This window comes from Centroberyx gerrardi, chromosome 21 (genome assembly GCF_048128805.1).
Source record: "Centroberyx gerrardi isolate f3 chromosome 21, fCenGer3.hap1.cur.20231027, whole genome shotgun sequence".
Lineage (NCBI taxonomy): Eukaryota > Metazoa > Chordata > Actinopteri > Beryciformes > Berycidae > Centroberyx > Centroberyx gerrardi.
Genome location: NC_136017.1, coordinates 15,793,808 through 15,818,035, shown reverse-complemented (window position 1 = coordinate 15,818,035; position 24,228 = coordinate 15,793,808). Strand labels below are relative to the sequence as shown.

General features: G+C 41.1%; 1 protein-coding gene across 3 annotated transcripts in view; it reads right to left on the bottom strand.

The window, feature by feature from the left end:
• Window positions 1-5,345: 5,345 nt before the first annotated feature.
• The window catches only part of atp11a (ATPase phospholipid transporting 11A), a 57,163-nt gene continuing 38,280 nt past the window's right edge, over window positions 5,346-24,228 (bottom strand). Inside the window, exons 12-31 of one of the 3 annotated variants that reach the window (XM_071908938.2) lie at window positions 23,865-24,062; window positions 23,657-23,770; window positions 22,948-23,007; window positions 22,698-22,864; window positions 22,048-22,119; window positions 21,228-21,301; window positions 20,954-21,057; window positions 19,498-19,679; window positions 19,032-19,283; window positions 18,757-18,934; window positions 18,551-18,653; window positions 18,187-18,332; window positions 17,958-18,017; window positions 17,679-17,806; window positions 14,514-14,649; window positions 10,669-10,734; window positions 10,376-10,479; window positions 10,097-10,262; window positions 7,262-7,365; window positions 5,954-6,073 (exon numbers count right to left, since the gene is read on the bottom strand). In XM_071908938.2, the coding sequence (XP_071765039.1) occupies window positions 7,276-7,365; window positions 10,097-10,262; window positions 10,376-10,479; window positions 10,669-10,734; window positions 14,514-14,649; window positions 17,679-17,806; window positions 17,958-18,017; window positions 18,187-18,332; window positions 18,551-18,653; window positions 18,757-18,934; window positions 19,032-19,283; window positions 19,498-19,679; window positions 20,954-21,057; window positions 21,228-21,301; window positions 22,048-22,119; window positions 22,698-22,864; window positions 22,948-23,007; window positions 23,657-23,770; window positions 23,865-24,062 (2,400 nt within the window). In that variant the 3' untranslated portion in view covers window positions 5,954-6,073; window positions 7,262-7,275. Of the gene's footprint in view, window positions 6,074-7,261; window positions 7,366-8,310; window positions 8,405-10,096; window positions 10,263-10,375; window positions 10,480-10,668; window positions 10,735-14,513; window positions 14,650-17,678; window positions 17,807-17,957; window positions 18,018-18,186; window positions 18,333-18,550; window positions 18,654-18,756; window positions 18,935-19,031; window positions 19,284-19,497; window positions 19,680-20,953; window positions 21,058-21,227; window positions 21,302-22,047; window positions 22,120-22,697; window positions 22,865-22,947; window positions 23,008-23,656; window positions 23,771-23,864; window positions 24,063-24,228 lie in introns of those variants that run through there. The other 2 variants (XM_071908939.2, XM_071908937.2) reach the window with 2 other exon arrangements.

Genomic DNA, 24,228 nt, shown 5'->3' with positions numbered 1-24,228 from the left:
ACAATAACACAATAGATCAAATTTTTATATTTCCATTTCTGGTTTTTATTTTCAAGCAAATATACAGTCGTTCACCATTGATAGCTACAGAAAGATTGGCAAAAATCCACAAGTATATCTAGATATGACTCTGTTAAAAACTGTATACAAAAAGACCCCAAAACTGTACATCAATTAACATAACTACATATATTTATATATATATATACTGTATATATATACTGTATTTGAGTGTACAGAAGTGTACATCGATTTTATATATACTGTCGGTTATGAGAAATATCATAACGCTATACAAAGAGAAAGATAACATTCTGTTCGAAGGCTGTTAGTTAAGGTGGTTTGTAAAGATCAGGACAGTTCAGACGATAGACATCTATGTGTTTGGTAGGACCTTAAATCCACCATTAATGGCTTTGAGAGTCCCTAGAGAGAAGTGTCAATCATCGGACAGGTACAGACAGTTCAGTGCAGGGTTGAGTCTGAGCATCAGAAAGCTTTTTTTTTGTTTTCTTTTAAAGCTACTGTTAAATACTTTTCTAGTGTTGTGTTTCTTTGTTCGTAAGATTGCAACCCGTTTCAGTTGCTCCACATCGCTACATAAATAAGACACACATACGATACTGTCTCCAGGAGGTAAAAAAGAAAAGAAAAAAACGTAACAAAAACATGATGGTGTTTCTTACAGACATATAAAATATTCTACAGTGAGTGTGATTTTTTTCGTAATAGAGAAAGGGTTCTTGGCCTACTTTTCCAGAAAACAGAAGTCAGTACCTTGCTCTCTCTGGGATTTATTATGCAACCTGGCACAGAAAACGGGCATTATGGGAACAATTCAATAGTCTGATAACTCTCCAAATGACTGTGGATGACCTTTTTCAGCAGAGATCATTGGTTAAGACTCTCAGATCCCTTTAAGTGCCAATATTCAGTCAAGTGTGATTCTCCAAAACATACAGAATCACATTAGTCTTTCAGTTTTCTGACTAAATGGGTAACTTTTCTTTGTGAAATTCCCACAAGAACTCCTCAAATTTGCCAAACCCGACCTGTCTGACATCAAAAGTCCTTTAGGTCATCCGGTTGGACAATCAGCTCAATCACAATCTGTCAAATTTAGAAACAAATGCTTCAAGAAGAAGAGACAGCAATCCCTCAATTTAGTTCATAGAAACTTTGGTTATCCAATAGCTGATTCCTCAATGGAGAGGGACTACATGATATCGCATTTAGGACTAGAATTATTGATTAGTATGGCTTTCAATGGAGAGTTTTAGTGTCCCATGATGGTCTAAATACTGTTTCAGAGGCATTTCCATTCTGACAAGAATAACATTCTGGGGGAAACACTGAATGCTGGCAGAAATATTCGATATCAGCAGCTTCAATCCACTGTATCAGCCTTCAAAAACTCATAACTAATTTGAAGTCAGACAGACATACGGGGAATGGGATCCTTGGTTCACATAGAAATACAATGAACAGAGGATATTCTGCGTATTCTAGTTCTAGTTCTAGTTTGTACATTCAGCATCCTGAGGACATTAGTAAATCACAGAGGAATAAGCCCAACAGTCAGTTCACATACAAACCGTATTAGACCAGAATCAGACAATATGGGAACCCCTCACTTGTATATTCTATAAACTAGAAGCTAGTAGGGAATCATAAAATAAAACATAACGTACACAGAGTATAAAAAGAAATCCCAATATGTAACATTATGCAATCAATTCTCAACAGAACTGAGAGCTCGCTTCAAGTTTTCAGTTTCTTCTCGCTCTTAAAAAATAAAAAACACATGCTAAAATTAGAGACCGATATCTCTCCAGTGTGCTTTGACCATTGAGAGATGATGATGACCGTCACGCTCAACGTGGTAAAGGGGAATTCCACCCAAACTGCCTGCAAAAGTCGACCTTTTCACGCTTCTTTATGCGTTATGAATTCCCAAAATGAAGGAAAATGCAATTCTTTGACATCGCTGCCTGAAACAGTCGAAAGAGACAGTTGTTTTCCTGTACATACATACATTTAGACTAATAAAAAAAATGTCATTGAGCATACGTCATTGAGTATTTTTGGTGCAACTGGTAATTCACTCGTTCATCCATTTGTACATGTGGTCACAGCTGTTATATTCCTGTGCTGTATTTGATTCGAATGCGTCTTGTTCATGTTTCAAGTCTGCGTAAAATCACTTAAGACAACACACAAGTGCATTTACACATTCATTCACCCGTTCGTTCTTTCAGTCATAATCATGCGGCCATACATCCATCATCTGTTTGAGTGCCTTTGTGTCATCTAAACACCAAATGGCTGATATTAGCAGAAGTAAATGTAACATACAGCTAGCAAAGACAACTCACCACCAACGTACGAAGATAGATTTCAGAAACTAGCACAAGGCACCTAATGTAAAGCAGCTAAAAATATCTCTATCAGCAACAAGGCTTTGGTTCGTAGACAGAAATCACAGCCTCTTTCCTTACTCTCTGTCTCCCTCTTTGAATTTCCCAGAGACTGTGAGATGAATGAATGGATGGATAGATGGATGATGGATGGAGGAATGGTGGAGCAGATGGAGGACGATGACCAGACGAACGGAGGCGGTTGTCACGGAGGTAGGAAACGGAGGACGGACAACTTCCGCGCCAGCATCACTTTCCCCAGAGGGAGGAGAGAAAGAAAGATGGAGAGAAATATAGAGACAGAGAGAGAGAGACTTAGAGAGAACAAATTTGAGAGAGTGGGCAGAGAGCAAGAGGTAAGTATTGGAACAGGAAAGCATGAGACAGAATTGAAAGACTAAAGTGCAAAAGGCCGTTTTTGAGGTTGTGAATCTCATTGGACCTTTCTAAGACTTTTGTAACACCGTCATAAGGCTTTTAAGAACATGAGCACTGATCTATTTGATGCTATAATCAATCTAACCTTGTAAACCAAAACACCTTTCCTTTCACAGCATGAGATGGAAAAGAATGTGTGGCATCAATTGGTTTGCAAGTTTGATATCACTCCACATCTCCTATGAACTAAAACAGCAAAAATCAAGACACGGATCAGGACTGAAATACATTCTAGGGTAAATCTTTCCAGAACTGACACTAGCCAGCTCCACCCAGGCCAGTGGGGTTGCATGACTGAGGTCAAACTAGGTCAAAGTATGGATCTGAATTGTATGGAATGGTTACACACCTTGGGGTGCGCTTGATATACTGCATCTCAGCTAGTTTTAAATGTCCAAAATGATTTCATTGATATTGTTTGCATAGGTTTGTCTCATCTTAAAGGAATACACTGGGTGTTTGGTAGATTGTCCCATTGGTTAACATAGATAGCAAAATGATCCATATGTCCCTAGTATGCTAACACTTTAGCATATGCTATGTTCAGTGATAGCAGCCACTAGCATTATCTCAAATGTGAGAAAATGAGAACTCTAGCAGCGCTAAAGATAAATGCTAAGTGATCTTAAACAGAGAAGTTGACCAACAAGACAGTCTCCCAAAAACATTATGTACTGCTTTTAGACATGAGCTCTCGACAACATCTTTGTGTTAGGATCACCTCGATTGTAAGCTAGGATACGGATTAAATTTTTATGCTTCAAGGTGCTTCCGGGAGACTGGACCCACCTGAGCCAAAATAGGAGAGTTCCTTAAATAAAAGTTCCTAACACTTTGGTTCCTACCTGGGTTTGCTAGCACTTAAGCGCGATCTGAGGTGAGGAGGCAGGACTGACATGCACCCCATGATTTAACCAGAGAATTTAGAGGAGAATGGAGGAGAAGCTACACTTTACATCTTTGCAATCCAGCTTGTTACATTTGAACAAATCTCCCACTAACACCCACTGAGCTACATATGCCGTTTAGTGTCCACTCAAGTATCTTACAGTATCATGAGTGTATTCAGTTTTCGCATGGGTGGCCCCAGTTGGAGTGCCTTGCTCTCTACTCGTTGACCTACAAAACACACATTGTCTAACAACTTGTTGCCTAAGAGGAGGCCATATTTATCTCGCTGTTCCTTTGGTAACGGATCCCTGTGGAAAATCACAAGGGATTTACAAGATGATGTTAAGGCAGTATGAAAGACACAGCTAGGAAGCCGTATGTCAGCCAGCTGTTTGTATTGGTTTACATTGGCATCACTAAAAGGAATAAGCTGTGAAACGCAGACTAGTCCCTCAGCGTCGTATGTTGAATATAAGCTGAAAATCTAAAGTTAAAGTGCTGCAAAGACGATAAGACACAAGGAGATCCTGCAGAGATAAATACGGCACACAGACGAACAGAACACATACACACACATGTTCTCTATTCTATTCTGACCTCTATCCTACCAAACACTCCATACTATCTACTGTATATCCAAGCTTAAGTGTCGGAAGAGGGAGCAAAAGTTGGTCTTTTTTTGCTTGTGCCTTTGTTTTAACATGGTTCGAGGTCAGAAAGACCCACAATCAAAAGGTGACAATCTATTCTTTTACCTCATATTCATTGTTTCATGTGAAATCCATTTGACACTGCAGATGATTAAACAGCAAAAAAGACAGCAACTCAAACTCGCTGCTCCGACACTTAGGCTCTGACGCTCTACTGTATCCCTCCTTACAATGTTGTAGGATCTGACCCCAGTGTCCTAGGGAGTGTTTCGGGATAACAGGTTTGCACACAGGCAACACCAGTTTGTCCTATAAAAAGGCAGAACAGACAGACAGAGAGAGAAAGAGGTGGTGGGGAATTTAAAGGAAAAGAAAGAAAATATTTGGTCAGAGAAAGAAGCCCATGCTGGCATCATCACTCATGATTATCGTCATTGTCATCTTCATCATCGTCGCCACCATCATTTGTCACCGCTGCCGTCATGTGATCACTATCATCGTCGTCGTCACCATCCCAGTCACAACCGTAACGATTATCACCATAATCATTTAAAAATATGATATATAAATCCTAATAATTGTAATTCATCGTTGTTGAAGTAAACTTCAGCTGCCCGACAAAGGCAGGCAGACATAAAGGGCAAATGCACATACAGTCATATGCCAGAGTGTGGTTTAAGAAATCAAAAGTCTCTAGTCTGCTTTGTTTGCTGTGACATCAATAGACTGAGCCCTTTGCATGTTGCGGTGGTGCGGCCCCGCGGATGGGGTCCTTTCCAGAGCCGTCCCATCATGCTTTGTGCCGTACTTGGCCTCTGACTTGGGATATAGGGTTGCGAAGGTCACTTTCAAACTAATCCGTTACAGACGTCTGATCACCTGTGACTGGTAATCAGCAACATAGTCCGATAGCTTGCTCCAGCTCAGTAACTTAAACAGATTTGTTGTCAGTTACTTTTGGGTTACTTTACTGTCCAACCTTGCTAGTGTGACTGAATCCTAGCGGTGACCAGGGTCAGTTCCTAGGACTCCAGCATGAGAGTTACATTTAAAGCTGCACTATGCAATTTTTGCACGTTGGCAACACCAAATGGCAGCGAGAGGTAACTGTTTGAATGTTGAGGACTTCAACACCCAGAAATCCTGTAAGGAGATGTCAGGAAATTGCACAAAACCCGGACGGTCTGTGATGATTTATACCAAAGGATTCCAAAAGGAGGAGAGAGGAGATGGAAACGGAATGCTTTGTCGCTGCTGATAACTTAATTTTGAAAAATCTTGCATAGTGCAGCTTTAAGACTGACTCCAAGTGGGAATGACGTCTCAAGCTCTACACCTGGGAAGCCATCACTGATATCTGGTAACAAAAAATAAGAGAAGAACACTAAATGGAGACTAGACGGAGGTCTCTGGCCCCGCCCCGCTGTAGGCGTGGCCCTGCTTTGAGTGGCGGGAGCCGTCGGCGAATCGGAGGAGGGGGGTGAAGGTGCAGTAGTCTGGCGCGCTCCGCCAGCGCGTGAACATGAGTTTCTTGGTTAGGGGTTCGGACCTGCGGGGGTTCGGGGGGTTCCTCTGGAGCGCCGAGCCTCGCCGCTGGCCGACGCCCTTGGGTGGGGCGTGGAGAGACGCCAAGGGGGTGAACTCGGAGAGCTGGCCCTTGTAGAGCTTATCAGCATTCTGTAAGAAGGGGAGAGAGAGGGAGAGAGAGAGAGAAAGTGAAAATGGAGGAGAAAACGTGTTAATTGTGGAAGGTGGGTGGAGAGCAGGCGGAGGAGGAGGTACGTGGAGGAGACAATATCATCCCAGCCGGCCAGAATTGAAGGTATAGGACATGTGGAGTTTGCCCTGTTTCTTGCACCAGACCTGCTGTATAAGGGGCTGAGAACAGCTGATAGTGTTTCCATACTTCCATACTGTCTCAACAGTATGGAATATAAATGGTGAATTTGTATGTTGTTTTTTGACTGGAGACTGATCATTTAATCACTGATACATCTCACCGATTTTATGTTTAGATTTGAGTTAGCTTGTTAGATATCTAGGCTAACCATAAGCCTATTATCTGGTCAGCTAACCATCACTGTCATGTTAACACATTTGATTTACTCAATAGCTAACATTACATTGCTAGTAGCTTTTAGTGCCTAGTAGCTGCATGTTAATTCATTGGTTGCTTTGCTAATTAGAGAGCTAATAAAGACAAAAAACAAATGACTTTTCAGGTTAACTGAGCTGACTCTTCTCAAGCTGCAACTTGGGCATTTTGGAGTAGAGACTTTAGAGCTAGACGCTGCTTCAAAGCCTCTGTTCTGATTGGTCGGCCGTGATGATAATGTCCCATCCATACTGTTCTTTCCAGACAATAGCAACACAACCCCAGCAAAATAAATAAATGAACGAATAAATAAATGAATATAATAACACATAAACACAAGCGTGCTTTTACAGAAGAAAACTAAACCAAGTCATGCAAATGGAAACGTGACTTATAAACATGCATGAATCCTCAATCCCAGAGTGAGTACATGTTCTTCTCTCCCTTTAGTTCTGCCAAAATGTTTCACCAGAGGGCAACAGAGCTCCATTTACAGAATATCTGAAGTGAAGCATTCACCTACCATAACCATAGTGTCTTGGAGAATAGAATTGTCCCATTGAACTTTCCTAGATCTTCACACACACACACACACACCACACTCCGAGTGCGTTAGTCAGTCACAACCCCCAAAAGTCAAATCTGCGAAACGTACCACACACCACGGCAAAGCAAACCCCATCCAAAACTCGACAGCGTGTTAACGTCACCCTCCATGACCCAATCCCACCGTTACACACACACACACACTGGCAGGGTGTGTGTTTTACCGTGTTGAAGCTCTCTAGGCTTCTGTGACAGCGACTCCATCTAGTAAGGAGTCAGAACTCTGGAAGGTGATGGCCCTGTCAAACCCTCTATCAGCCCTCACACGCTGTGGACACACACACACACACACACACAGAAACAAACGCACACAAGTAAGCGCAGGTGCTTTCATACCGAAACACACAAAATACACACATCCTCTCTTACCCATACCTGAATATTGCAAAGAAAAAGTACATTTGCAAACGAAAAAGTCATCTGTCATTCACAAGTAGGTAATAAGTTGAAGCCATACTGCTGTAAAACATCACACTTCACATAGGCTGCATTTACAGTACAGGCCAAGGAACAAAATCTGATCTTCTGATCATATCTGATAGACTGATGAGGCTGTTTCGCAACACATTCTCTATGTGGCAAAGGTCAGATTTGTATCTCCAGACAGCTTGGATGCACACCAGATCCTGCTTGGATTTCATCTTCAAGATCATTTTCAATTAGTAGCCAGTGAATTAAGTTTCCTCTACCATTGGATAGGTGGGGTGGCTCATTCTGCCTTAAGGAGCTGCCAACCCACCTAAAAGAATTTCATTATCCTGGGTTTCAAGTGAGCTTTAGTGTCACATAATGCTCTAAGTGCTGTTTCAGAGGCTTTTCCACCCTGACAAGAATACAATTCTAGGGGAAACACTGTTGCACACAGGTTTAATTTAAGAATTTCTATCTGCAAACCCTGTTATAAACCTTGAGCTTGAGGTGAAGAAGCTCTCAGCATTATAAAAGGTGTCCCAAGGCTTGTAGCATTCAGATTTGTTTGATTCCAGCTGTTTAGAGAGTGAAAAGTTCTGTGCCACATATGGTCAGAAGATTGGATTTTTTGTGCCTGTGTAAATTCAGATGAAGACGTATTGGCATGCAATCAGACTGGGTGGCGAGGGACAGTCAAGCCATGCAAAACAGGATCAGAGGAGAGCAGGATACAGCAAAAGGAATATTCAGAGAAAGAGGGATCCTACGCAAGGCAGAGACAGAGGGAAAGGCAGAGGGTCACCTCCGGGAGGGCTGGGTTAGAAACTGATTCTGCTGGAGGTCTGAGACAGCATAAAGATGGTGGAGGGCTCGGAGGCAAGGCACCGGCGCTTAGTCTGCCATGGAGGAGAACAAGAGGGAAGATTAAGAGAGGAGAGGAGAGGAGAAGCGGGGGTAAGGGGGAAGAGAGAGGAGTTAACGGGGGGGGGGAAAGGAAAGAGTTAAATCTCGGAAGATCAGTCAAGGATCAGGAACAAGGATCTGCGCTTTAACCGTTTGAAGCTCAGATCACAACCACGGTTATAGGGAGGGTGAAGGGAAAGGAGCAGTTAAGGTACGTGGAGGAAGAAATATTATGGAAGTTCTTCCAGGTCGATGGCAGGCGAAGGTTCACGCTTCACAGCAAACAGTCAGAAACCAAACAGCCTACATCACATATCCATCCTCATCTACTGAGTTGAGTGATTTCCTCTCTTCTCTCTCTTCTCTTGCGTGTGAGAAAGGCTGATATCACAGCAGACAACTGATCTTCTTACAAAGTCCTCCGCCATCTATCAATCTATTATCTATTAGTACTGTATACAGTGGCAGCCGTGGTAAAAGTCCCCCAACTGTGTAAGTAAGTTGTAGAAGTCCTCCCATGCCCTTGTTTGCATAAGATACATATAATTGCCTTGTTTTGGTTGGTTTGTGCTTTCATTTTCATTGTTTTATGAGCACAATTTCATAATCTGTAGACCTTGTACTACATGGCTTTGTTGAATGCTTAATTCTGATTGGCCAATGAATGCATTCTGAGGTGTGTTATTTCTTACTCAGCAGTCAAGAAGTCTGGTCCATGTTGTTGATTACTAATCAAATCAAAATAACATTGTAAATCAGTCTTTTGTGTCAAATTATTGTCTTTGGTAAATTAAAGAAAAGCTGTTTAATAAGCAGGATCATATGCTATTAGCCTCCGCTTCTCACTGGTGTCTTCATTCACCCTGTTGGGGCTAATTTTGCGATAATGACCGAAATACATTTTTCCCATTTTTGCCACTCTCAGGCTCTGTAGAGTGGAGCAGCGAGACTTCTACAATGGCTACATTTGTAATGCTGTATTCATAAAATATTCTATGTATTACTTCTCAATTGTATAGGTTTGATTCAGGAAGAAATGAGCACTGCACACAGACAGAGGGGCTAACTGACTTACGTCCAGCAGGGCGGGGGCATAACCATAGCCAGCATACATCTGCTGACCCACAGTCGTCAGTTAGACATTTGATGCACTGCATGATCACAGTCAACAAACAGTTTCTCCTATGGACATATCTATAGACACCTGTGTATGTCGGTGTATGTCTGTGTTGAGAGAGACATTATGTATGCAGGCATATATGTATGTGTTAGGGCTATCGATTGTTTTCATTTTTGAATAATGATAGCAAATCTTACATCAAATATTCAAATGATTAGGAACACTTCAACATTTCAGTGCAGCCAAATTGATTAAAAAATCTAAATGTAGATTTTTTTTTTGACCAATGCAAAAGGTCATAGTAATCTAACAGCGTAATCTGTAAACTACATATAATAACCCAATGAACCAAAAGCTTTTCAAAATGTGAAAAAAAAAAAAAAATAGACATGTATCTTGAATCAATTTAACTGTATTTAGTGGTAGAACAATATAACACTGGATCACTGCGGGGTGCAGTTTTGGCTATCATATAAACCCTTATTACTGCAGTAAGTATGTATTTCTGTATGTATGTACAGTATGTGTACATACAGTATGTAAGTATGTATACAGGTGTGCCTACCTGTATGCGTTCGGTGGTGGTGGGCCACAGCGCCCTCCACAGGACCTTCTTGACCACGTCTGGCAGCAGGCTGGCTGTTATCAGCAGAATGATGCTGAGCCAGGCCGGACCGCTGGACAACATCTGCATGAACACATAGTACATCCTCTGGTAGTTGAGGAAGGGCCTGGTGGAGAGGAGACAGAATAGAAAATGATTGATTATGAATTGATTGACGATCAATGTATACATCATTTAAAATGTTTAACAGAAAATGACGTTTGTTAAGTCAAAGCATACCAGATGATGCCTCCCCACAGTAGAGAGAAGACCACAAAGAAAATCAGCGAGCCCCAGATGACAAAATGATTGATCCAAGTCCAGTAGTGGGTGTCTAGAGCCAGCTACAGGAGAGAGAGAGAGAGAGAGAGAGAGAGAGAGAGAGAGAGAGAGAGAGAGAGAGAGAGAGAGACATAAGAGAGAGATGAGAGGAGAGAGAGAGGAACATTGTGACCAGTCAAGTGCTGTTGAATCTCAAAGCTCACTCTGAATGCATACAGTGTGTGTGTGTGTGTGTGTGTGTGTGTCGGTACCTTGAATGTAACAGTGAAGACTAGCACAGTGAAGACCAGCGTTCCAAACGTCCAGTTTCCAAACATCTGCAGACAGGAGTGGAGGCAGAAATGTCAAGATTTCATGTTAAATACATTTCATATGAGATGGAATTCCATTTTTAATTCAATACATACTGTCAAAAGAGTAAGTACTTTAACTAAGAGTATTGGGACAGTGAGCAAAAGTCCCTCTATTTGTTGCTTTATACCAAGGCATCACAGTTAATTTGACAATGATATACTGATGTTTTAAAATGATACACGTAGTAGCTTCAAAGTTAGAAAAAACATGTTTTCCATACTGTACGATAATGTCACATACATATTCTGTTTCTGCTCATTCCAACGCTAATGTGGTACTTATTAAAGCTACAGCTGCTTATTCTGAGTGAAATATTCAAACCCAAGATTTTATGGCTGCACCACTACATCAAATGGAAAAAAATCTAGATGTCTTGTGCATCATTTTATACACATTTCCCAGTAATTCAGCATGAGATGTTTGGTATCTTTGGAAACCTTGGGATCTTGATTATAATTGAAAATAAAGTTCTGTGGGTTTGAACAAAGCTTAGTCGCTTAACATGCGTTTGTAATCAAAATAGTTATTCTATGGTTTCTCTATGTAGTCAGACTGTGAATGCTAGATGTGGAGGTATGGGAGTGTGTTAACAGAACTGATATGAGGTGTAAGGGAATGTCCTTGTTGGGTTGATACCTCAATATTGGCTTTCATATTTCATAACTAACTCAGCTCATATGGTCCACTAGGGGCTCGATACTCTAAAGTGCAGCACTTAACATGCATTGTATATATGATATGTGCATTGTACGGTGAACATACCATGTGCTAAATATGGTACCCTGTACATACCATGCACCAATAATTAAGAATAATTCCTGTATTTTGCTAATAATATTCCTGTGATATTAAAATGATGATGGCCATAAGAGCAAAGCCCAGCCCCTGCTAATGCTAAATGTTCTTTCAAATCAACTGAATTCAACACTTTTATTTACTCTCTTGACATTTCATCATAAATAAAAATGATTTTGATTTGTCAGAAATTACCCTTATGACTCCTTTACATTTAGAATTAGCACTGGCTAAGCTTTGCTGCTGTTAGCTGCTACCATGCAAGAACCATCATCATATAACATAAAAATAAATCACAAAAGTTTTGCTTTTACTGTTGTTGAAATGCTTCGAGTCCATGGAAACGTGTAACAAATTCAGTGTATGAATAAATAAAAGTAAAAAATCAAATATGAAAAGACAAAAATGTAGCTTTTTTTAAGGGCATCTGAATGTGGCGTGTGTTTGCAGTGCTTATAATGTTGATGTTATGGTCATAAATGAAGTGAAATGATAATAGTGAAGATTCATAACCCTTATATTTCATTCTAACCCTAGAGTGAAGGCTTATTGGGAAAACTCAACCCAAAACTCATGGTCTTCATAGTAAATGTCATACCATTTTTTCATATATTACATGGAAGATTGAATATAAGGAAACGTTTTTTTCCCTGGTTCGTCAACTTCCCAAGAGGCTCTTATGCCTCAAGTAGTCACATACTGACAGCTGCCACACACACACACACACACACACACACACACACACACACACACACACCCACACACACCAATGAAACACAGAACGGAGAGTCTAGGTGTCTTATAATTACAATAAAACCTGGACACATGAGTGGGGTTCAAGGAGGAGGCGGGTCACTACACAAATGCCTACAGCTCATTGGTCTACAGCGGTGGTTCTCAATCCTGGTCCTCGGGATCCAGAGTGCTGCTGGTTTTCTTTCCTACCAGCTAGTTAATTATATTCACCTTACATCCCAGGTGTAAATCAGTCCTAGATCAGATGGCTAGAATGAAAACCAGCAGGACTCGGGGTCCCGAGGACCAGGATTGAGAACCACTGGTCTACAGCAAGCACTAGGGGCCGGACATGAGATGAATGGTGGACAGCTACTGGACGATGGGTGGTTTGGTGTTGGGCCGTGTGATAGGACAAAACAGGAAATAGGAAACTGAAACTAGGGAGGGATGACAGAGAGAGAGAGGGACAGGCTTACCATCTGTGTGTTGGTTGTCATTAGCTGGGAGGAGGAAAGAGAAGCAAAAAGAAAAAGCAACACAAAGGTAAGAGGAGAGGAAGAAGAAGAGGAGAAGGCCAGAAGAAGAAAAAATCATAATGAAATAAACAACAGTTTTGTGGCTGGAGAAGAGTAAAAAAAATCGGATGCAAAATCAAGTGGAATCAAGCAACTCAAAGCAATCCAGAAGGTTTTGTCAGGTGAGTGATGCTCCTTGAGTGTGAAAGGAAACAAAGAGAGAGAACAGAGGAAGATGGTGGCAGACCCGCCATGCTGTCGCGTCTCAGATGTGAATGGGGAAACTCCTGTAGTCATCAGTCATCAGTCTGCTGAAATTATCGATCTATCTTTCCTAAAGTCCTCCTAGAGTCCTTCAAACTTCTTCAACCTACCACCCCAATGAGAAATCTAGTGTTGTTTCCTAGAACAAATGCTAATTACAGGTAATTACGTAATCTGTGTATTATATGGAAACCTAAAAGATAGATATGTAGCAAAACACAGATATTAACCTGGTAATACTGAATTTACAAGAGTACTACGCACTTACTGAATACAACACACCTTTAATGTTAATAACAGTAAGTACCTGGTATTACAACTTGTTACTACATACTTACTTGTCAAGTTACAACATAACACAAAGATTAATTACCTTATATTTGTTACAACTTGACAAAATAATTAACCCTAGCCCTACTGACCAAAATCTTCAATTCCAGTCAAGTCAAATTGAAGTCTAAAAAAAAGGCTAAAATTTTAAAATGAAAAATTAGTAGGAACCCTGTTATTAAAACATTTTACTCATCATGAGATATGTTGGGCCTTGATCCATTGTTTAAGAAACCAAAATGAGATTTTTGTGTTTGAACAGAGAAAGAATTAGGAAGATGCTCAGCAACTAATATACAGAGTTTTTTCACTCTCAAATAAATTTACTTAGCCAGTATAGTAAGTAGTACTGTTTATGTTTACAATATTGTCAGTGCTACAAAGCATTTACTTTGCATTGTTTGTGTTGTAACATTTAAAAAAAAAACTGTTTTTTGAGTGACAATAAGTTACCAGTCAAAAATAATTATTTTTATGTAGTTTTCATTTTATGTAGTTTTCAATTCCTGATGAATTTATGAGACTATATCAAAGATACAGCCAAACAAATTCTGGATTGCAGTAATTAGTCCTGCTAAATCCTTCGTTAAAACTGTATCTGCGGTCTTAACTTTGTAAAATGCTACCTATTACCTAAAAGCAAATCCACCATTAAATCAACTAAATTCCTGTATCTGGTGTTTTACATTTTGGTTAAAAGTAAATAGACGTACACATTGGTTACTAAGAAGAGGCAGTCAATAAGCTTTTACACAACAAAGAAAAATATCTCTGGTTTATGTCTGCTAGTTAAGCCCAAACATCCCAAAGAGACTGAACACAAGACAAATGAGAAACAGCAAAAAATAGATGAGGTTTGGCGAGAGCTGCATCATGACAGAAATCTGCCTGTTGAGAATGTGGTACTGTTAGTGTCCCTTATGTTTTATTTGAATAGGGATACATATAAACACATTGAGAAATTTTCACAGAAAATCAAATGGCAAGTATGTACGATTTAGAAAAACATAAATGTCCAAAATCCATGGGTTTCAATGTGAAACTCAAAAAACAAAGGACAAGGACCTGACTATTAGCTGCCACAGACGCATGGGTGTTACCTGTCCGTTGCTGGTGAAGGTTGTGTTGTCGAACAGGAAGTAAGCACCAAAGAACATCACGATGGCGTCATACACACCCAGGAAGGTCCAGTATATGAATATGGGCCATCGCAACAAGCAGTTCTTAGCAATGTCCCTGTGGAAAGAAACACAGGATGATGGTAAATATTAAGGTTGGGATATATCAGGCCGAGTCAGTGTGGTCCACCTCTGATATGATGGATATAACAGTTTGATTGATTACATATTTATTGTAGAATTGATCAATACTACACTGGTTGTCTATGGGAAGACCTTAACCTGAATTGATTCTAATGAGACATTTTGATCGGATTCAACAAAAGAATGTATGAATTTGTGTACTTTGTTATTATGCAAATTGCTAAAGATGGACACCACTCACATTGTACCTGAGTAGATGACCATACATGCAATGTGATAACTTCTAAGTGTGTTTTTCTTCTTTCTTTCTTCTGGTATATTCCATCCTTTGAAACCAAAGGAGGTCAGTTGTAACGGATCATTTTCTCTTTAAGTGTGTTTTTCTGTGGTATATAAAGTAAGAAGAAAGAAGTTGCTGCATCGGGCCTCGATCTTGAGTCTAAAGGGAAGAAAGAGCAACTTAACACTCACAATGGATTTTGGGGGTTGAAGAGAAGGCTAACATGCCTTCAGTTGAAGAGGGTAAATCTAATCAGAACTACGGTTTTCTTGTGTGATTTAGAAAATCTACTAAATCACACACTTTTCTGAGTCTATGAAAAGACACGGAGGGACATTTTGGAAACTGAGATATGCCAAGTGTCAAGTGACTGTGGCTTGGCCTTTCGAGTGTCAACAAGGGAAAAAGGAGTGGGGAGAATTTTGCCTTTTAAATGGATGCAATGAAGGTAAATGGTCCATTAGCTTAGGTCAGTTAGTTACAGTGACTGTGTTTATCCATGTAGAGGAACAGGAGCAGGTAACATGATAGCACATCCATCCTCTCGGATCCAGCTCGTTCATGTAACTGAGACACTTTTCCCCAGATAAACACCGGTCATACAACACTTCCAAAAACACACAAATTCCTGAAGGAACAGAAAAGTTCTAACAAAACATCGGTAAATACTGATTTCAACAGCGATCAGACCAAAGGAGAAGGATCCTGGAAACAGCATCCTGCTTCTCCTGTCTCCCTTCGCTTGCCACAATCTAATTTAACAAAAATGCCATGAAGCTTATCTGACAAAGCAAAGATTTGTATTGACTGAAAACTCACAAGACAAACAACCTCAGTCTGAGCAGAAGAAATGCTTGGTGTCTTTATGGCATCTTCTGACTTCTTGAGTTGAGTTTGGGAATGTTTGAGTTCTGAGTCACACAGCGGATTGTCACACTGCAGAACCAAAATGAACCAAACTGACCCAAATCAGGCCAAAGTTGGGGGTTTTCTGCCTTCAGATTCTTGGTTTTAATCTATTGACTAAACCTTTTCCTTTGCATAAATGTAAAATTGTTAGATAATGCGTGTCCTTACAGTTTATTAGGGGTCATATCTTGTTTCTGAGAACTGTGGGACACTGCAGTAATGTGCCCACTTGAATTTGCCTTTCTGTATTGTTGCTCTGCACACAAACAATCCCAGTGGATTTATCTTAATACCAGCAAAAGTGTACTGACACTGTCACCTTACAGGATTTCTGGGTAATGAAGTCCTTCAAATTCACACAGTTACCTCTCACTGCCATTTGGGGCCGGTTTGTTTCTTTTGCTCAAGGAGCCTGAAATAAACTAAAACGTAACACTGCTGCTCTGGGATCTGTTCTGGAAGAAACCATGTGAAGACAGATCTGTCCCAGCGCAGTACAGTACAGTTCGGCTCAGCTCAGCATTACAGTGGGAAACAGGCAGAGGCTCATTCTGTGATGCTGCTGTTTACCAAGAGCAGATTAGATTTAGTGAACCACCTGGAGAATTTCTCTCTCTTGGTCACTTTTGTGTCGTGACTGAATGCTTTCCCAGAGATGAACAGATGAATATTATGAAAGAAAGAAAGAAAGCTGGTGTGGCTGCCAACAGAGCTCAATGAGATGATCTCTGTGGTATCTTTATTCAGTCTGGTATCGCTCTCTGGCATCATTATCTGGATGGAGAGAGACGTGTACAATGCTGCTCTGTTCCCGGAGGCTAAACGCCAAGCTGGGCTGTTAACTTTTTCAGTTCCAGACTCAAACCAATGTCGTTTCATCTGTTCTGGAAGGTTACATTCACAGGGTATCTGCAGGTTTCAGAAAGCCAAATTTAAGACTTTTTGAGACCTTTTTAATGCTACCTGGAATTGAATTTAACACCAATTTAAAAACCAAATGAAGAAGCAAAGCTGGCAAAAGCAGTCTATTTCTGATTGAACATGGCTAATGAAAGTTCTTAAAGTATAAATGGGCAGAATAAGAAAAAGGACAACTGTGTTTAGTAAAGCAGGACTGGATTTAAGACACTTTAATACTTTTTAAGGCCTTAAATTTAGCAAATATTTTAAGACTAAGACTTTTTCAGACTTTTTAAGGACACACAGATACCCTGATTCATATGTGATAGGATAAGAGAGACCTGATATGAAAGATGCAGTAATAGATGATCTAGTATCTAGAGAGCTAGTGAGGTCGTGATTTAGCACATTCAGTATATATGCTATAAATTGTCATTTTTTTCATATTTTCTCAATTGCTCTGTATTGCATATATCTCTATATTTTCATTTACTTTCATACAACATATATTCTAACATTTTTCATGTATTTTCATATTGTGCATATCTTTCTTTTTTTTGTTTTATCTCTAAAAAATGAAAAATATGTACAACATGAACATATAAAAAAAAAAGAAATATAGGCAGTATGAAAATAAATGAAACTTCTAAAAAACATCAACATATATGCACTACATAACAAATGAGAAAATATGAGAATATGAAAAAAGGATGTGAAATGACAGCATGTATACAGGATGTGCAAAGTGTGTCTGGTCTTTGCATTACCACATGTACAGAAGGCCATATAGTAAATGTGTATGGGCATACAGAAACTCACCTCATCATATAGTATATTCAAATGACAGATGTAGATAACACATATACAGAAGGTGCAGGTTTTGTATACATGCGTTACTAGCGACTGACACCAACCTGTAGAGTGAAGGGTCCTTCTTCAGGATGTCCATGTTGATGTGCTGCTCTATGAGGCTATAGAGCAGAATGGGCAGGGAGGTGAAGCTGATGTTGTACAGAGTCAAGTAGGCTGTGTCATACAGTGGCTGAGGAGGGGGGGAGGAAGAAAGAGAAAGACAGGGAGGGAATGAGGAGGAAGAAAGTGGGGGGAGAGAGCAGAGTTACAATCATTCCTTATTATATTCCGTATGATTATTTATTATGTGTACATGGTTGTGTGTGTGTGTGTATACCTACCTGTTGTGAGAAGCCACAGAAAAACTGGTAGAGGAACTGGGGGAAGATGAAGCAGACATTCTGCGAAGAGAAGATACAATAATTAAACTGAGAGAAGAAAGAGGGGGTAGAAAAATAAAAACTAGGCTGAAATAAACATTGAAGACTTTCTAAAAATAAAAACTAAGGAAAAATCCCAAACTATAACAACACTGGTCACAAACAAATAACTGGCATGGACATGGACTACCTTGTAGAAGAAGTACTGTACGAGCTCGGAGATGCGGATGTAGTAGTAGTGTCCGTGGACCAGCAGCATCTTCTTGAGGTGTTTGAACTTTGGGATGGCGTAGTCGCTGTTCCTCGCCGCCTGACGGCCCTCCTTACCCATAATGCCTGGGGAGGCAGAGAGAGCTTTCTAATATCCTGGTGTATGAAATGACTTGAGTAGTGAGTGAATAAATTTACATGTACATGCAGAAAAAAGAAGGGTTCTTCAAGGGTTCAAAGGACCCTCTGATTTAGTGGGAGGGGTTAACAAGAGGTCAGTTCACAGGGGTGTAGCATGTTAGCCATAGTGCATGATGGGATTGCCTAAGTACTAGAAGACCAACCGATGCCGACGTGGGCCTCCAGGATCATGCTGACATCGTTGGCTCCGTCTCCGATGGCCAGCGTTATTGGGTGCTCCTTGGACGCTTTGATCAGCTTCACAATCTAGGGAAGACGGTCGCGAATGAAACTGACATGTTAGTTTGGGGAAAAGAAAGAAAGAGAGAGAGAGATGCTCTGGGGGGATTGGAACCGGCGTCCTCCATACCTGTGCTTTCTGGAGCGGCGCCATCCGGCAGCAGAGCACGGCGCTGCAGTTGCGGCAGATCTCCAGGAAGATCTCCTTGTAGTTCCCTGAGTTTGAGTCCTCCTGGCCGGGCTTCAGCACCGCAGAGAGGGTGGCTCCGTCGATGATTAGACCGTAGTCAGTACAGTCACCTGATAGACTGGAAAAACACATACAGTATGAAGAACTGCCAATCCCCTATCTGTAACTGCAGTGTGTCTCTACCCACTACTGGATTTAACACACACACAGCCCACCCAGAGAAGGTGTCCCGGGTCATGCCCCCGTGCTGCCGCAGGACGGTCCTGCTCAGCTCGAACAGGACGTCGTGAAGGCTCTGCTCCTCGGTGCGCTTGGTGGTCAGCTCCAGGATCTGGGTGCTACGGCGGAACAGCTTGCTGGCGTAGCAGGTGGCCGCCGCCGTCTCCATCTTGTCGCCCGTCAGCACCCACACCTTCATGCCGGCCTTGTGGAGGGACTCGATGGTGTCCGCCGCTTTCTCCTGGAGCCTGGGGCGGGAGAGGACAGGGGAAACACAGGGAGAGAGAGAGAGAGACAGAGAGAGAAAAATTCATAGTGCGAATATGAAGAAAACAAAACAGCTTATGTGCAGGATGCGCAAAATGTGCATCGTATTAAAAGCTTGCATCTTCCAGAGGAAATACTTACACAAAATATGCATGTTCATGAACGTGTTTGTGGCTGGGTTTAGAGGAGGCCTACCTGTCCTCCACAGCAGTGGCTCCCAGCAGTATGAGGTCTTTCTCTATCAGGTCGTAGGCCTCGGCCAGCCTCTTGTCCCGGTCCTGTAATGCCAGCTTGGCCCCGCTCAGCAGGTGGCATACCTCCTGGTACTGATCCGGGCTCAGCGGCCGATAGGCGACACACAGCGTCCTCAGACCCTCCTGGAGGAATGTAGAGAATTATGCAACATTTTGAACGCATTAGTATGTTTAATTATTATCAGTACTATCCTGTTTTTTAATGTTTTAGTGTTTAGTCTCATGATGGTCTAAATGTCGCTTCCGAGGCTTTTCCACCCTGACAAGAATACAATTCTTTTGGCACAAAATATTGTGTATCGACAGCTTCAATCCGAAAAATATCGGTATCAGTACCGGCCTTCAAAACCCATTCAAGCTTGCTGGGAAGAACTTATTGGAATGGAGGGAGGGAAGAAAAAAGAGATAAAGAAAGAAAAAGAGAAAGCACCAGAGGTAGAGAGGAGAGGATGGAGACGTTTCTTGGCAGATTCCCTCATTGGGATCTACACACAAGGTCAAAGATGACAGATAAAAACTGAAATGCTGATCGCTCTTCTACGTTCTCCTGTAGCCTTCTTTCTTTTTCCGCTTGCACCTTGACCCTGGAGTTACAATCATCGAAAACGAACAGCAAAATCAAGCTATTGCGCTCTGAATCTCTATGTGTGATGTGTGGGCAGCACTTGCCCTTTCCATTTGAACTTCCCAATCACAACGCCCACAACTGTTTCCGCTGAACAGTAAGCTAGTTGCCTGGTTTCACTTACAGCTGCAACACTTATTTATTAGTGTGGATTCCACTACATGTTCAATTCAAATCATTTTAACCGTCACACTATTTCCTAAAGAAGAACATTAAAGGGGAAATCCACCCTCAGATCCTCTTACACTGTTAGATATCACCAATCTGTAATGTTCAATGCATTCCAGGAGTTATTTTGTGATGAAGTGTTGTAATTTACTTTTTTGGTGAACCCACTTTCCCTCAACTTGCCTCGTCTACCTTTACTTCAGTTAGTGATTTCCTACATTTCCCACAATGTCTTTCAACAACCCCCACAGAAGAGATGTGAACTTGTTGCTTTCAATCAAAGGTTGTGTGTCTATGACGCATATTTTTTATATATATATAAGAAATGACATGATATGTAAAGATATGAAAGACTGCCATGCTATTAATTGCCAACGGGAAACCATACTAGTCTCTGCTGTGGAGCAACATGAGTACTGCTTGATGGAAGTGGGCCATGGTCCACTGACCGACTTCCCGTAGTAACCATGGAAACCTCCCACAAGAAGAATCATGGGAAAAATGTTACTGGCAAGAACTTGAACGAGTCACCTGGCCCTGACAACACACTGTGTGTGTGTGTGTGTGTGTGTGTGTGTGTGTGTATGTGTGTGTGTGCTCTTACCACTGCGTTGTGCTCCACTCGAGCTTTGACCTGATCCACCTTGCCTGAGACAACCCTGGGGAAGATGGAGGAGTCTGCGCCCTTACAGAACAGATAGAGCTCACCTGGACACGCACACACACGCACACACACACACACACACACACACACACACACACAGCAGAGGAAAGCAGATAGAAGGTGTGTGAGAGGGGATACATGCACATATACTCTCTCACCCCTCTCTCTCTCACTCTCTCTCTCTCACACACACACACACTGTAGTGTGTATTACCAGTGTTGGCCCTGACAATGACGCTCATCCTCCGTCTGACTGAGTCGAACGTCAAAACCTCCAGCAGCTCAAACCTGATAAAACACAACACACAAACATGTAAACAAACAAACTAACATACATATATCTATCCTACAGTAAACATGTCTCCCATAAATGCATCCATTTTCAGCCAATAAGAAAAAGAATATAATTTCCAATATGTGACAGACAAGTTTTAATGACTGGAAAATCTATTGGGAGGAGTTTATTGGTCTTCATAAGAAACTTGTTACTCCAGATACATTGTGTACAAAATAAAGTACATAAATGATGTACAAAATTATATTTGGTACAGAAATTGTAATATATTATAATATATAATATTTATACTGTATATTACTATAGTGTAATAAATTATTTAGAAAATGTCATGATCACTCCAGATCACAATGACAAGAAATATTGCACAAATTATTTTTATTACATTTCTATTTCCTCCTTACACATTTTACAAATCTTAATTTGTTTCTTAATCTTAATTTAAATTTTACAAATTTGTATGGGTGTGTATAAATATTATTATTGTTATTATTACTATCATTATTATTATTAGCAGCAGTAGTAGTAGTGAGAATAATAAATGCAAGTTCTAATTGCAGTTTTCATTTTTTTCACATTTTCAAGCAATACAATACATATATAAATATATATACACAGCTGATAAAAGCTTCCATAGCTGATAAATATCAAATAATTTTGTCCAAAACGGACTGTTGCCTGGGGTAAAAAAAAAACAAACAATAGATTTAGGTTTAGGTTTTTAAGGGGACACACTCACCTCTCAATCTCATCCTCCCTATTTAGGATCTCCATGTGACTGTCCTTGAGTCTCAGATAGGTGAAACCAAGCCTGAGGCAGAGAGGAACGTACCATTAGTGGAAATAAAGGGGGGGTGGGGGAACAGCAACCTGGACTGGAACCTGAATTACTGAGCTTCAATGAGGAAAATAGTAAACGCTGATACAGTAAAAGTTTGTAATGCAGCAAGGGAGTGACTATGTTGTTGAATGGGTGAGCTAGTGTGTGTGTATTTGTACATGACTATGTGTATATACACACGCATATACGTATATGTGTGTATATACTGTGTGTGTGTGTGTGTGTGTCCCTGTATGCCTGCGTGTGTATTTGTGCAAAACTGTGCGTGTATGTATGTATATCTGTGTATTACTGTGTAAATATGCATATATATGTGCCTGTAATTGTATGTACTGTATGTATGTATATATATCTATGTATGTGTGTGTGAATGAGTGAGTGAGAAAGTGAGTGGGTGGTAGAGAGAGGTAGAGAGAGAGAGAGACAAAGAGAGGGAGAGAGAAAAGAGACAGAGAGAGAACATGTGTGTACATCCTGAAATCTGCATCTCATGTAACATGGACGTATATATGTGTGTGTGTGTGTGTGTGTATGTGTGTGCACTCCACCTCTTCATGCCCTCCACCAGCGCCACCTCGTCGGGGGAGGAGGAGATGTAGAAGGAGGTGGCTTTGCCCTGGTGGATGCCGTGCTTGATGCCGTCCACCGTCTCCTCCTCCTTCACCTGCACCGTGTGGCACAGACACAGCGCCCGGAAAAACAGCTCCTCGCTCTCCTGCGGACAGCCAAACACCGTGTTAAGCACACACACACACACACACACACACACACACACACACACACTGAGGCTGTACTCACCCTCGCACCGGGACCAGGCGATGTGTCGATCATGTCCATACCGGCTGCACCGGGCATCACCTGGCCATTAAAACACATAACATAACATGATGAGTAAGAATATATGAATGAATAAAAATATATAGATTTACAGCTTATATGCAAAAGACAGCAGTAGAACAAAGTGAGGCAAAGAATGGAAAACATGATAAATATGTAATATATGAAAGTATATGAAAAGGTGAGACTATTCGAATTGTGAAAATAAATGAAACTATACAGATAAATGTGAAAAATAACAAATTTGATCTTATTAAATATATTCAATTTACGAATATGTACAGAACATGCAAATTCTATCTATTTGTCTGTCTCTCCACCCACTAGGGATGCACCATCAGTTTTTTGGGTCTGATTCCAATTATCGATTTTTTAACAGTGTGATCGGCCGATCACCGATCTGATCAGTGGTTGAAATGATGCCAGACTTTCTACTTACAATGGTACAAGTACATGTACAAGTGCACAACAAGTATAAACAGTAACATTTCAATCAGGCACTGTGTTTAACAGATTGTTCTTATGGCTGTATGACACTGCTGGAAATAAATCCTAGGTTTTATCCAAACAGTCATCATTGATCAGTGTATCCCTATGACCCAGCCTTCCATCCCTCCATCAACCCATCCACCCCTTCATCCATCCATCCATCCATCCATCAGGACATTACCTGTCCGTTACAGATGACATCAGGTACGTAGACGTGTCCGTCCACGCAGCACTCTATGAACTCCATGTTGTTCTCCGTCAGAGTCCCTGTCTTGTCTGTAAACACATACTCCACCTAGAAGGAGAGGGGGGTGAAGGTTAGTATTTGTGCATGTGTATGTGTGTGTGTGTGTGTGTGAGAGAGAGAGTGTGTGTGTGTGTGTACACACCTGTCCCAGCTCCTCATTCAGGTCGGACGTGTTGACCACGGCCCTCTCTCCCAGCTCCTCGTCGAACATCTCGTCGTCCCACATGATGAAGTAGGAGCCCAGGAACTTCTGCATCTCCACAGTGACGTACATGGAAACGGGGATGATGTAGTTGAACAGGACCATGAAGGCCAGGAAATCTGTGAACGCCCTGATCACCTGAGGAGGAGGAGGAGGAGGAGGAGGTAAAGAAGGGGATGAAGAAAACAAGAGAGGAATTTGGGGGTTGGAAATATGAGCAGAAGCAGGGAAGAGAATTGGGACGTTAAGAAAACTCAGGGTTGAGAAATCTGACTGTAGACTGTAGGTTCGAATGTCATGTCCA